Genomic DNA, 13,044 nt, shown 5'->3' on the forward strand with positions numbered 1-13,044 from the left:
AAATCCTACAGTACAGACGACAGACATTCAGCTCATCATACCTGTACTAACACTTTGAAGGAACCATCCAATGAGTTCCACACTCCAGCTCTTCCCCCAGAGCTCTGCAACGTTTTCCAAATATTTATTCAATTCTTTCTTGAAGTTTTCTCCCCAACAATCTTGATGCTCTCCAGGAATACTACTCACAGCTACAATCAGTATGGATCAATAACAGCATCTCCTTCTTGCTGACCATCAACACAGGTGCATGTCAAGGCTGCGTGCTTAGCCCACTGCTCTACTCTCTTTACAATAATGACCATGTGGCTAAGCACAGATTGAATACCATCCATAAATTTGCCAACAACACCACTGTTGTTGACTGAATCATGTGTGGTGATGAATCAGTGTACAGGAGTGATATGGAACATCTGGTTGAGCGGTGCCACAATAACAACCTCACACTTTACATCAACAAAACCAAGGAGCTAATTGCTGACTTCAGAAAGGGGTAGGAGACCAGAGGGCAGGTGGACAGTGGCTCCTTTCTCATCTACTCTCACCATGACCTTGTCCTAGTGTTTGCTTGTCTTCATTCCAAAGTGGTCATTGACATTGATGCAGTTTCCTGCTCCCTTAATGTACCTGGACTGGAACGTTAGCACATCCACAGTGTATACCTTCCCTCTGCACAGGAAGGTTGAACAGCAGGTTAGCCTTCAGAAGCAACAGTGGTGCTTCACTTCCCTTCTGCTTCAACATTCCCAAAGGAACATCAAAATGCCCATTACCTGGGAAGTCTACAGGAGCAGGCATTAGACCAGTCCCTAGGCAGCACTGAGAGCCACCTTCACCTCAATAAATGGGTCCAACTCATGGTATCAGAAACGATAAAAAGGCCACAGAGCTTTCAGACATAGCCTAGACTGACAAGAAAGCTCAATGAATCCTCTTCAATGTGGTCCAAGAATAGCACCCTTCTGATCATGGTGTCTCCCCGATCTGCAGTGACATACTTCATTTATAACATTTATAGTAAATAAAATTGGTACACAGCTTTCTCTACACTCATTGAACCATTAATTCAATGAATTTCCTTACAATATGTCAACACCACTCACGTTTTGTCCTTAAGCAATGTACCCGTGAGTGTTTGAGAGGTTTTTACACAGGGTCTTAGCCCCTCAGTGTCTAGTGCTGGAAGGACCCTGAACTGCAGTCCTTCCGCACAAAACCTTTGTGTCACCTGCACCAAGCTTCAGCGCATCCCTCAGCACGAACTCCTGCAGCCTGGAATGTGCCAGTTGGCAACATTCCCCTACGGACATCTCACTGTGCTGGAAGACAAATAAGTTTTGGGCAGACCAAAGGGTGTCTTTCACCGAGCTGATGATCTTACAGCAGCTCTTGATGTTTGTGTCTATGTGTGTCCCTGGGAACAGTCCATAGATCAGAAAGTCTTGTGTTACGCAGCTGCTTGGGATGAAACGCTACAAGGCACCTTATATCCTGTTCCAGATCTTCTTTCAAATGCACGGTCCATAAAGAGATGAGTGACCATCTCCTTCTCAATGCAGCAGCCATCCTGAGCAGGGTGCATTGGGGATGATACTTCAACTGTACAGGAAGGATTTGACTGGAGCCAGCCGTGAGATCTTGGTGCTTGATGGTGAGTTCTGGTGATGAGGCATTCTGACAGATGATTTTGACAGTCTTCTCGGAGAACCACCCTTCAAGATCCATCATGTCCTTCTCCCACAGGGCCTGCAGGATATTCCATGTTGACCACAGCCCAGTGGACCTGTGGTCAAAGGTGTTGACGACCAGACGATCTGTATGACGACCAGATAAGTTCTGTCCTTCGCAACACCAGGGACAGGTGTTTGCGGACTTTGGTTTCAATAACAGCTTGATGCAGCCACACACAAAGTGGCCATCATGATAAGGGTGATGTTGGGTATGATTTTCCCCCATTCTCTGGGGACTTTTTGGATGTGATTCATCTTGAATCCCCAGATGAACCAGATGGCTTGAATGATTGACAGGGTGGAAGAGCAGGGAATGGGCCATACCAAGTACACCAATACTGAGAGCACCTTCACACCTGATGACCAAGTTCTTGCCGGTCATTGAGAGGGAACACTGTTCCCAGAGTCTGTGTTTGTTAGACCTTGCTTATCCACTCCAGGCAATCCTTACCACAGTCCCAGCTCCTCTGAATCAAATGCCCAGCAGCTTCAGCTAGTCAGACCTGATGGTGAAGGGGATGATGGATCAGTCAGGCCAGTTGCCAAAGAGCATATTCTCACTCTTCCTGTGGTTGACTCTGGGCCCCGATATCAACTCAAACTGGTCACAGATGTTGATAATCTGCATGCTGACAGTGGATTTGAGCAGAAGCCGGTGACATTTTCTGTGTACCAGGAGGTTTTGTTCTGAGTTCCTCCACTGCCTGGCATTGTCACCCTACTTATGCCCACGTCCTTTCTGATGGATTCAGCAAAGGGTTCTATGCAGCACACAAACAAGACGTGGGAGAGTGGACAACCCTGCCTGACTTGATGGGGAAACTATCTGTCTCCCACCCATTGATTTGGACTGCACTACAGATATCTGTGTAGAGCAGTTGGATCCAATTTCTGATTTCCTCCCCTAAACCCATTTTGGGGAGCACGTCCATCATGTATGTGTGTGATATCCCGTTGAAGTCTTTCTCCTGGTCCAAGCTGACCAGGCCTGTGTCCACCGCCTTGTCCTGCACAGAGGCGATGGTATCTCTGAGCGGTGCAAGGCTATCAGAGATTTTCCTGCCAGGTACATCACAGGTTTGGATCAAACCTGTCCCAGAGCAGACTTGACCCAGTTGGTGATGACCTTGGACAGGATCTTGCAATCTACATTCAGATGGCTCTCCAATTCCTGATGTCCTCCCTCTTCCCCTTCTGCTTGTGGATGAGGGTAATGATGCCCTTCATCTTGGATTCTGAAATGCTGCCAGCCAGAAGCATAGTGTTGTACACTTCCAGCAGGTCTGGGCCCATCCATTCTCACAGAGCCAAGTACAACTCAGCCAGTAGGCCGTCGCTTCTGGGAGTTTTATTTAAGCCAAAGGAATGGATGGAGCCAGTCAGCTCCTCCAGGGACAGTGGCTAATCCAGACTCTCCTGTTTGCTATTGTCTAAGATCTCCATGATAGAGGACAGGAAGTTCTGGGAGGCTGTGCTGTCTGTGGCCTTTGTGTCATACAGATCAGCAGAGAAGGATCTGCAGATCCTCAGTATATCTGTGTGTGAGGATGTTACTGAGCCATCCTCTTCCTTCAGTCTGTGGATCACAGAGCTCCCCCGTGAACCTTTTGGAAGAAGAAGTGAGAGCACATCTCATCTTGCTCCAGGCAGCGGACTCTGGACCCGAAGATGATCTCGGAGGATTCTGAGGTGAAGGGTGATGTGTGGTGAAGGGGTGGAGAGGTGAGAGAGGTGTGGAGAGGTGAAGAATGACTCTTCATCTCTCAGAGTTCCTCTCTCACATCCACCAAAGCACAGCCCACTTATTTTTTAAATTCAAAAATAAACTTTATTCATAAACATATATACAGGTAACACAAAATATACAAAATCAGAGCAAAGGTTTCTTTATGTCCTCAAGGAACTGAATGCAAGGTAAGAGCAAATTGCGATAAATAAAGAGGATCAAAACTGGTGTAATATATGCCTTTAATATGGCAGGAGAACTAGTTGAGGGGAGAAAGATCAGAGAGCTGCGATGAATGAGTGTTGAAGCTCCTATATTTGTGTCTGAGATTTGGAATTATAGAGTAATACAGCATGGAAACAGGCCCTTTGGCCCAACTGGTCCATGCTGACCAGGATGCCTATCTAAGCTCATCCCATTTGCCCGTGTTTGGCCCATAACCTTCTAAACCTTTCCTATCTATGCCCCTCAAGATCACCCCTTAGTCTTGTACACTCCAAGGTATAAAGTCCTGGCCTGCCCAACCTCTCCCTGTAACTCAGGCCTTTGAATTCTGACAGCAACCTTGTAAATCTTCTTTGCACTCTTTCCAGTTTAATGACATCTTTCTTATATCAAGGTGACCAAAACTGTACATAATACTCCAGGTACGGCCTCACCAACATCTTGTACAACTGCAACGTAACATCCCAACTCCTACATTCAATGTCCTGGCACAATGTCCCAACTCCTATACTCAATTTATCCGACTGATGAAGGCCAGTGTGCCAAAAGCCGCCTTCACCACCCTGTCTACCTGCAATGCCACTTTCAGGGAAGGATATACTTGAACTCCTAGGTCCCTCTGTTCTAAAACACTCTCCAGTCCCTGCCATTCTCTGTGGAAGTCCTGCCCCCGAATCCTGGCAACATTCTCATAAATCCTCTTTGCACTCTTTCCAGTTTAACGATGTCCTTCCTATAAAAGAGTCCCCAAAACGGTACACAATACTCCAAGTGCAGCCTCACTAACTCTTGTACAACTGCAATGTAATGTCCCAACTCTTGTACTCAATGTCCAGACTGATGGAATACAATGAGAAAGAAAGCAGTTTGCAGGATAAACTGAGAAGTTCCCACTTGTAATGGCCACCAACATGTAAAATGCAACAAAATAGTTTTGGTTTTTAATTGAGAGTCAGGGCATAGCTTGAACACCTTCCCCACTTCCACGAATTCTGCAATGGGGTATCCCGTACTTGGGGACATGTCAGGCACCAGTGCAATGGGACAGTCTCGTCCTGGGAGAATGGTTCACTTCATTCTTAAAGCACAGTCGGCAAATGCATGCCAGCGATGACTGCACTCACCGAACCCAGAGCCCCACTACTCATTGCATCCTGCCCAACAGCAGCCCTCACAGGCATCCTCTCCATCCTGAGCCCACGATGAGTCCCAGCGGAAGGCAATGATTTGCATCACCCTTCCTGACACACAGCAGCATGCATGGCATGATGTCGCAATAGTATGGGGGCTGTGTCCCTTTGAGTGTTGGGACTGGGTGACCCAGCTTGCTGTCAGACATCAGCACTCCTCAGATCTGTCAATTACATCTGTGTAATCATTTCACAATCTGGAATACTCAGGGTCCAGAGGGGCTGAATGTGTACACTGTCTTGCAAATAAATTTGGAATGTATTTCCTGTATCCAAATCTGTTCTGAAGATATTACCCTGATGAATAAAAGTAACTCATGGTCAGTGCTGAAGTGTAAATCTAGTGTTACTATGTTGTCATTGAAGTGTGAATCTGGTGTTACTGTGTGGTCATATTTCAGGAGAGGTGATCACTTGCTGCAGGTGAACGAGAAGAATGTGTCGGATTTCCCACCTGAGACCCTGGCTGAGTTACTGAGAGAGAAATCCACACTGATGGTGAGTTACGGAGAGAGGGGGAGAGAGGGAGAGAGGGAGAGAGGGAAGGAGAGAGAGAGCACAAAGGAGATAGAGAGAGAAATCCACACTGGTAGTGAGTCACGGGGGGGGGGGGGGGAGAGAGGAAAGGAGAGAGAGAGAGAGAGAAAGATGAGGAGAGAGAGACAGAGGGGGGAGAGATGGGGAGAGGAGCAGAGGGAGAGGGAGAGAGAGAGATGGAGAGAGGGAGAGGAAAGAGTGATAGAGACAGAGAGAGTGAGCACAAAGGAGCTACGGAAATCTACACCACTGGTGAGCAATATATGCTTATATTTAGAGAGAAGAGAGAAAGCGGGAGGTAGCAAAAGAGGAAGGGAGGGGAATCCACATTAGTGGTCAGTAACCGAGAGAACAAGAGAAAAATCCATGTTGTTTGTGCATCATGGAGAAGGAGAAAAAATGTGTCTGGGAGAGAGTGTGGAATACCCACTGCTAGTTTGTTATTGGGTGAGAGAGAGGGGAAGAGAAAGAGCAATCCAAACTGTTGGTCAGTTATTGAAAATAGAGGGAGAGAAACAGAGATAGATAGTTGGATGGAGAGGTAGAGAGACAGACCGATAGACAGAGATTGATAGATAGATGGGGAGAGAGAGAGAGAGAGATAGACAGCAATCCAAACTGTTAGTCAATTATTGAAAATAAAGAGAGATAGAAAGATGGATAGAGAGATAGAGAGAGATAAATGGAAAGAGGGAGCAAGAGCAATCCAAACTGTTTTTGACATTGAGAGAGTACAAGAAATGGAGATTGCATGGGATGGTAGGATGAGCGGAGGGGGCAAGGAAAAATTCACACTGTTGGTGGGAGGGAGGGAGGGAGGGAATCACAGCTGGTGCAGTCCAGAGAGAGTGAGTGAGAGAGAGAGAAGATATGGCTGTGAGCTACTACTCCCACTTCCTCCTCAGATTCACATTGACCAGGTTAGCAGGGCTTCTTGTTGCCACACCCATCGAATGCTGCCTTGTTGTCACAGTCCAACATTCTCCTCTCACCTCTGGGATTCAGCTTATTTGACAATGTTTGGAGCAAGGTTATATCGAGGTCTGGAGCAGAGTTCCTGGCTAAAACCAAACTGAGCATCAGTGAACTTGTTACTCTTAGAGTCATCGAGTCATACATCACATAATAGGCCCTTTGGCCTACCATGTCCATGCTGACCATCTGTCTATACTGAATGAAAAACATGATGATGTTGAGGAACTCAGCATGCCAGGCAGCATCTGTGGAGAAAAGCAAGTTGTCAACGTTTTGGGTCAGGACCCTTCTTCAGGACTGAAGATAGGAAAAGATAGGAAATCCAGTATATAGGAGGAAAAAGTAGAGCAGTCTCATTTACCAGCAGTCCCATTTACTAGCACTAGGTTTGCAGCCTTCTCTGCCTTGGTGATTCAAGTGCTTGTCTAAATACTTCTTAAATGTTGTGAGAGTCTCTGCCTCTACCACTCTCTCACCTCGGAGGGGAAGAAGTTCATCTACATATACCCTCTGAACTTCTTACCCCTTTCCCCAAAACTACGCACTCTGGTTTTAGATCTCTCTGTTCTCTACTACCTACCCTTTCTATGCCCTTCATAAATTTTGTTCACTTATGGCGGAGAGGATGACTGTTGGTGATCCCTTCCCTCACTTTGTTGACAATAGATTATAAACCAGAGGGCTGTAGAGCAGAGGGACCTAGGAGTACAAGTGCATAGCTCCCTGAATGTGATGTCACAGGTAGACAGAGTCATAAAGGGACAGGGTGGTGAAGAAAGAGTTTGGCACGCTGGCCTTCATCTGTCAGGGCATTGGGTATAGAAGTTGGGATGTACAAGACATTGGTGAGGCCACATTTGGAATACTGTGTTCAGTTTTTGTCACCCTCCTACAGGAAAGTTGCCATTAGGCTGGAAAGAGTGCAGAGGAGATTTACGAGGATTGCCAGGGCTCGAGGGAGTGAGTTATAGAGAGAGGTTGAGCAGGCTGGGAGTTTATTCATTGGAGTGTAGTAGAGTGAGGGGTGATGTTATAGAAGTGTATAACATCATGAGGGCCATAGATAGGATAAATTCACACAGTCTTTTTATGAAGATTGGGGAAGCAAGAACTAAAGTGCATAGGTTTAAGGTGAGGGGGAGAGGTTTAATAGGAACCTGAGGGGCATCTTCTTCACCCAAAGGGTGATCCACATATGGAACAAGCTGCCAGAGGAAGTGGTTGATGCAGGTACATTAACAACATTTAAAGGGTACTTAGACGGGTACAGAGACAGGAAAGGTTTAGAGGGATAGGGGCCAAATGCAGGCAAGTGGGACTAGCTTATACGGGAATTGTGGTCAGAATGGACCAGTTCGGTTGAAGGTCTTGTTTCTGTGCTGTATGACTCTATGAGTCATACAACTCTTGTTTCTATGACTCTTTGACCAATCAGAACCAGGCAATCACCTACAATATATCCTCTTCCTCATTATCTGTAACAGTTAATGAAGATCTTTGCTCACCTCTTATTTCAGAGTTACTCATTGTCCTTTGGTGACATTATCCAAAAACATACGGTTCACATTTATGCTGAGGACATCCAGTTGAATCTCATCACTACCTTTCCAATCTGGTGATTGCTTTTAAATAGTCAGACTGTATGTACAATATCAAATACTTCATGAGGCCACATCTTTAGTATTGTGTACCATTCTGGCCTCTTTATCTCATAATAGATATACTTGCCATTGAAGGAGTGTGGTGAAGATTTACCAGACTGGATCCAGGGACGGTGTGCTTGCCATAGGAGGAGAGAATGAGGAAACTGGGCCTGTATTCTCGTGAATTTAGAAAAATAAAAGAGATCTCATCGAAACTTACAACATTCTTAAAGGGCTCAGCAGGCTGGATAAGTGGAAGGTGTTTCCCCTAACTGGCGAGTCAAGGACTGGGGGGACACTGTTTGAGGATAAGAGCTGGATCATTTAGGACTGAGATGAGGGGAGTGGTGAATCCAAGAGGGGTGAACCCTTTACCTCAGAGGCCTGTGGAGGCCCAGTCACTGAGTTCATTCAAAACTGAGATCTGTTGAAAGGTCACTCTGTTCCTCTCTCCACAGTTGCTGCCTGACCTACTGAGTCTTTTCAATATTTTGTTTTTTATTTCAGATTTCCATGGTCTGCATTTCTTTGCTTTGTGACAGTATACTTTATCTCCATTCAACACCAGCATCTTTTGTTTTAGATGTAAAGTGGAGGAAAAAATGTGAGAAGGATAATCAGACAGTTGTCTATAAAGGATCAATAATAGTCAGTACCAAGAGATGTTTTGCATAAAGTATGGACGTTATAAAGGATGGGCCTGTATAGAAGGTCCAACAGTGTAGGGGAAGGGCACTTGTGGTGGGGGCTGTGAAGAGAGAAGGGATAGATAACAGGTGGCTATTTAACTTTGACTAGGGGATTAAATCAGCAATCCCAAACATTGAGCTGGATGAAATCAGTTATCCCACACAGTGAGAAAGGGTGAATCAGTAATCCCACACATCAGCAGGTTGAAATCAGCAATCCTATAGAATCAACAGGGATGGAATCAGCAATCCCATGTGGTCAGCAGGCAAAATAAATAATCCCGCACAATCAACAGTTGAAATCAGTGATTTCACGTAGTCAGCACGGGGAGATCAGTGATCCTACATTTCAGAAAAAAGACATTAGCTGTCCTGGAGATTCAGCAGGGTGAAATCAGCAATCTTATTGAATCAACAGGGCGAAATCAGCAATTCCAAACAGTCAGTAGGTTGAAATCACCGATCATACATGATCGTTAGCATTAGGCAAATCTCTGTGCGTGTGCTTGTGAGTTTCACCTTGCAGGAGTCTAAAAGAGGCACATTTGCAAATTGTTAATAGTTGATTGGCTAATTAATAGCAGCCAATAAAAAGAAGGTAGGGTCAAGGGGCCATTGTTGGAGTGGACCAGTGTTGGAGTGGGGGACTGAGGCTTTGGCTCAAGAGGGTTTGGTGTGGTGGAGCGGAGGCTAAGGTAAGTCTATAGTAAGTTTCCTTCTTTCTTTGATTTTTCCTTTAGTGCCAGGCTAGAGTAGTTAGAATGGCTCCAGGGCTGATAGTGTGTTCATCTTGTGAGATGTGGGGGTTCTGGGAGACCTCCAGTCTCCTTGATAGCTCCTAACACACCATGTTAGGGAACTGGAGCTGCAGCTAGATGACATTTGGCTCCTATGGGAAAAGGAGGAGTTCATAGATAAGAGCTACAGGGAGGCAGTCACTCCTAAGCTGCAGGAGGCAGGTAGCTGGGTGACTGTCAGGAGAAGGACGGAGAATAAGCAGGTAGTGCAGAGTACACCTATGGCAGTTCTGCTCAATAGCATGTATACTGTTTTGGATACTGTTGGGGGGGAACCTACCGGGGGAAAGCCACAATAACCAGATCTCCGGCACTGAGCCCAGTCATGTGGTGCAGAAGGGAAGGGGGGAGAAGAGGAGAGTGGTGGTGACAGGGGATTCAATAGTAAGGGGGGTAGACAGGAGATTCTGGGGACATGAAAGAGACTCCTGGATGGTACGTTGCCTCCCGGGTGCCAGGGTCTGGGATGTTTTGGACTGGGTCCACAGCATTCTGAACGGGGAGGGTGAACAGCCAGAAGTCGCGGTACGTATTGGTACCAATGACATAGATAGGAAAAGAGATGAGATCCTGAACAGGGAATATAGGAAGCTATGTAGGAAGCTGAAAAGCAGGACCTCAAGGGTAGCAACCTCTGGATTGCTGCCTGTGCCACATGCCAGTGAGGGTAGGAATAGATTAATTTGGCAGAGGAGTTGGTGCAGAGGGCAGGGTTTCAGATTTGTGGATCATTAGGATCTCTTCTGGGGAAGGTGTGACCTGTACAAAAGAGATGGGTGACACCTGAACTGGAGGGGGACCAATATTTTTGCGGGCAGGTTTGTTAGAACTGTTGTGGAGGGTTTAAACTAGTTGTCAGAGAGATGGGAACCCAAGTGACAGGTTAGAAGATGGTGCATTTAGTGTACAAATAGATGCAACATGTAGAAAAACTGTGAGGAAGGATAGGCATTTGAAAGGGCAAAATTGCAGTCAGTTGGATGGGCTGAGGTGTGTCTACTTTAATGCAAGAAGTATCGAGAACAAGGCTGATGAACTTAGAGCATGGGTAAGTACATGGAGCTATAATGTTGTGGCCATTACAGAGATTTGGCTGTCACAAGGGCAGGAATGGCTGCTGGATATTCTGGGGTTTAGATGTTTCAAAAGGGACAAGGATGGAGGTAAAAGAGGTGGGGGAGTGGCTTTGCTGATCAGGGACCGTATCACAGCTGTAGAAAGGGAGGACATCCTGGAGGGATTGTCTACTGAGTCAGTGTGGGTAGAAGTCAGAAACAGGAAGGGAGCGATCACTCTATTGGGAGTATTCTACAGACACCCCAATAGCAGCAGAGACACTGAGGAGCAGATCAGGAGGCAGATTTTAGAAAGGTGCAAAAATAACAGGGTAGTTTTCATGGGTGATTTCAACTTCCCTAATATTGATTGGCACCTCCTTTGCGTAAAAGGGATAGATGGGGCAGAGTTTGTTAGGAGTGTTCAGGAAGGATTCCTGACACAGTATGTGGACACACCGACTAGAGGAGAGGCCGCACTGGACCTGGTACTAGACAATGGGCCTGATCAGGTTTCAGATCTCTTAGTGGGAGAGCATTTTGGAGACAGTGACCATAACTCCTTGACCTTTACCATAGCCTTGGAGAGTGATAGGAGCAGATGATATGGGAAAGTATTTAATTGGAGAGGGGGAATTATGATGCTATTAGGCAGGAACTTGGGAGTGTAAATTGGGAACAGATGTTCTTGGGGAAGTGCACAACGGAAATGTGGAGGTTGTTTAGGGAGTACTTGCATGGGGTTCTAGATAGGTTTGTCCCATTTAGGCAGGGTAAGGATGGAAGGGTGAAGGAACCATGGTTGACAGGAGATCTAGAATATCTTGTCAAGAGGAAGAAAGAAACTTACCTCAGGTTTAGAAAGCAAAGATTGGGTAGGCCTCTGGAGACTTACAAGGTAGCCAGGAGGGAGCTTAAGAATGGACTTGGAGAGCTAGAAGCGGGGATGAGAAGGCCTTGGCATGTAGGATTAAGGAAAATCCCAAGGCATTCTACACGGATATGAAGAATAGGAGGATGACTAGAGTGAGGGTAGGAATGATCATGGATAAAAGAGGAAACATGTGCCTGGAGTCAGAAGAGGTAGAGGAGGTCCTTAATGAATACTTTGCTTCAGTATTCACCAGTGAGAGAGACCTTGACGTTTGTGAGGATGGTGTACAACAGGCTGATACACTCAAACATGTTGATGTGAAGAAAGAGGATGTGCTGGAACATTTGAAAAATGTTGGGATAGATAATTCACTGGGGCCAGACAGGATATATCCAAGGTTATTATGGGAAGCAAGGGAAGAGATTGATGTGCTTTTGGCGATGATCTTTGTGTCTTCACTGGCCACGGGAGTAGTGCCAGCTGATTGGAGACTGGCAAATATTCCTTTATTCAAGAAAGGGAGTAGGGATAACCCTGGGAATTACAGACCAGTGAGTCTTACTTCAGTAGTGGGCAAATTACTGGAAAAGATTCTTAGAGGATTTATGAGCATTTGGAGAAGCATAGGCTGGTTAGGGACAGTCAGCATGGCTTTGTGAGGGGTAGGTCATGTCTCACGAGCCTGATTGACTTCTTTGAGTATGTGACAAAGAACATTGATGAAGGTGTGGTGTACATGGATTTTAGTAAGGCATTTAATGAGGTTCCTCATGGAAGGCTCATTCAGAAAGTCAGGAGTCAAGGGATCCGGAGAAACTTGGCTGTGTAGATTCAGAATTCGCATGCCAATAGAAGACACGGTGACTTGGTAGATTGGATTTAAAACTGGCTTAGCCATAGAAGACAGGTAGTGGTGGAGGTGTGTTATTCTGACTGGAGGTCTGTAAACAGTGGTGTTCTGCAAGGATCCATGCTGGGGCCTTTGTGAGTTGCATTGATGATTTGAACAAAAAATGTAGGTGAATTGATTAATCCTTTAACAGACAACAGAAAATCGACAGAGTTGTGCCAGTGAAGAAGATAGTCAAAGGATTCAACAAGATATAGATCAGGTATGGGCAGAGAAATGGTAGATGGAGTTTAATCCAGACAAATGTGAGGTGTTGCACTTCTGGAAGTCAAATGTAAGAGAAAAGTGGCAAGACAGAGGCATCTTGGGCTGGAAGTCCACAACTCCCTGAAAATGCCAACACAAGTAGATAGGGTGTTGAATATAAAAGTTGGGAAGTCATGTTGCAGCTGTATAAAACTTTGGTTAATCCACATTGAGTATTGTGTGCAGTTTTGGCTGCCGCAGTACAGGAAGGATGTGGGGGCTTTGGAGAGTATGCAGAAGAGGTTCACCAGGATATTGCCTGGGTTAGAGAATATTAGCTATAAGGAGAGATCAGAAAAACTGGGATTGTTTTCTCTAGAGTATCGGAGGCTGAGAGGTGACCTAATCGAAGCACATAAAATATAGAGAGGGATAGACAGGGTAGATAGAGTTTTTTTTCCATAGGTGGAAATGTCCCCCCAGGTTGGGTGAGACTAGAAGTAGAGG

At 45.8% G+C, this 13,044-nt stretch overlaps 1 protein-coding gene across 1 annotated transcript in view; it reads left to right on the top strand.

Annotated features, from left to right (window-relative positions):
• The window catches only part of LOC127569811 (uncharacterized), a 40,162-nt gene that overhangs the window by 1,495 nt on the left and 25,623 nt on the right, over window positions 1-13,044 (top strand). The window contains exon 2 of the mRNA XM_052014734.1: window positions 5,273-5,369. Within this exon, the coding sequence (XP_051870694.1) occupies window positions 5,273-5,369 (97 nt within the window). The remainder of the gene's footprint in view (window positions 1-5,272; window positions 5,370-13,044) is intronic.

Source organism: Pristis pectinata, chromosome 4 (assembly GCF_009764475.1).
Source record: "Pristis pectinata isolate sPriPec2 chromosome 4, sPriPec2.1.pri, whole genome shotgun sequence".
NCBI classification, from domain to species: Eukaryota; Metazoa; Chordata; class Chondrichthyes; order Rhinopristiformes; family Pristidae; genus Pristis; species Pristis pectinata.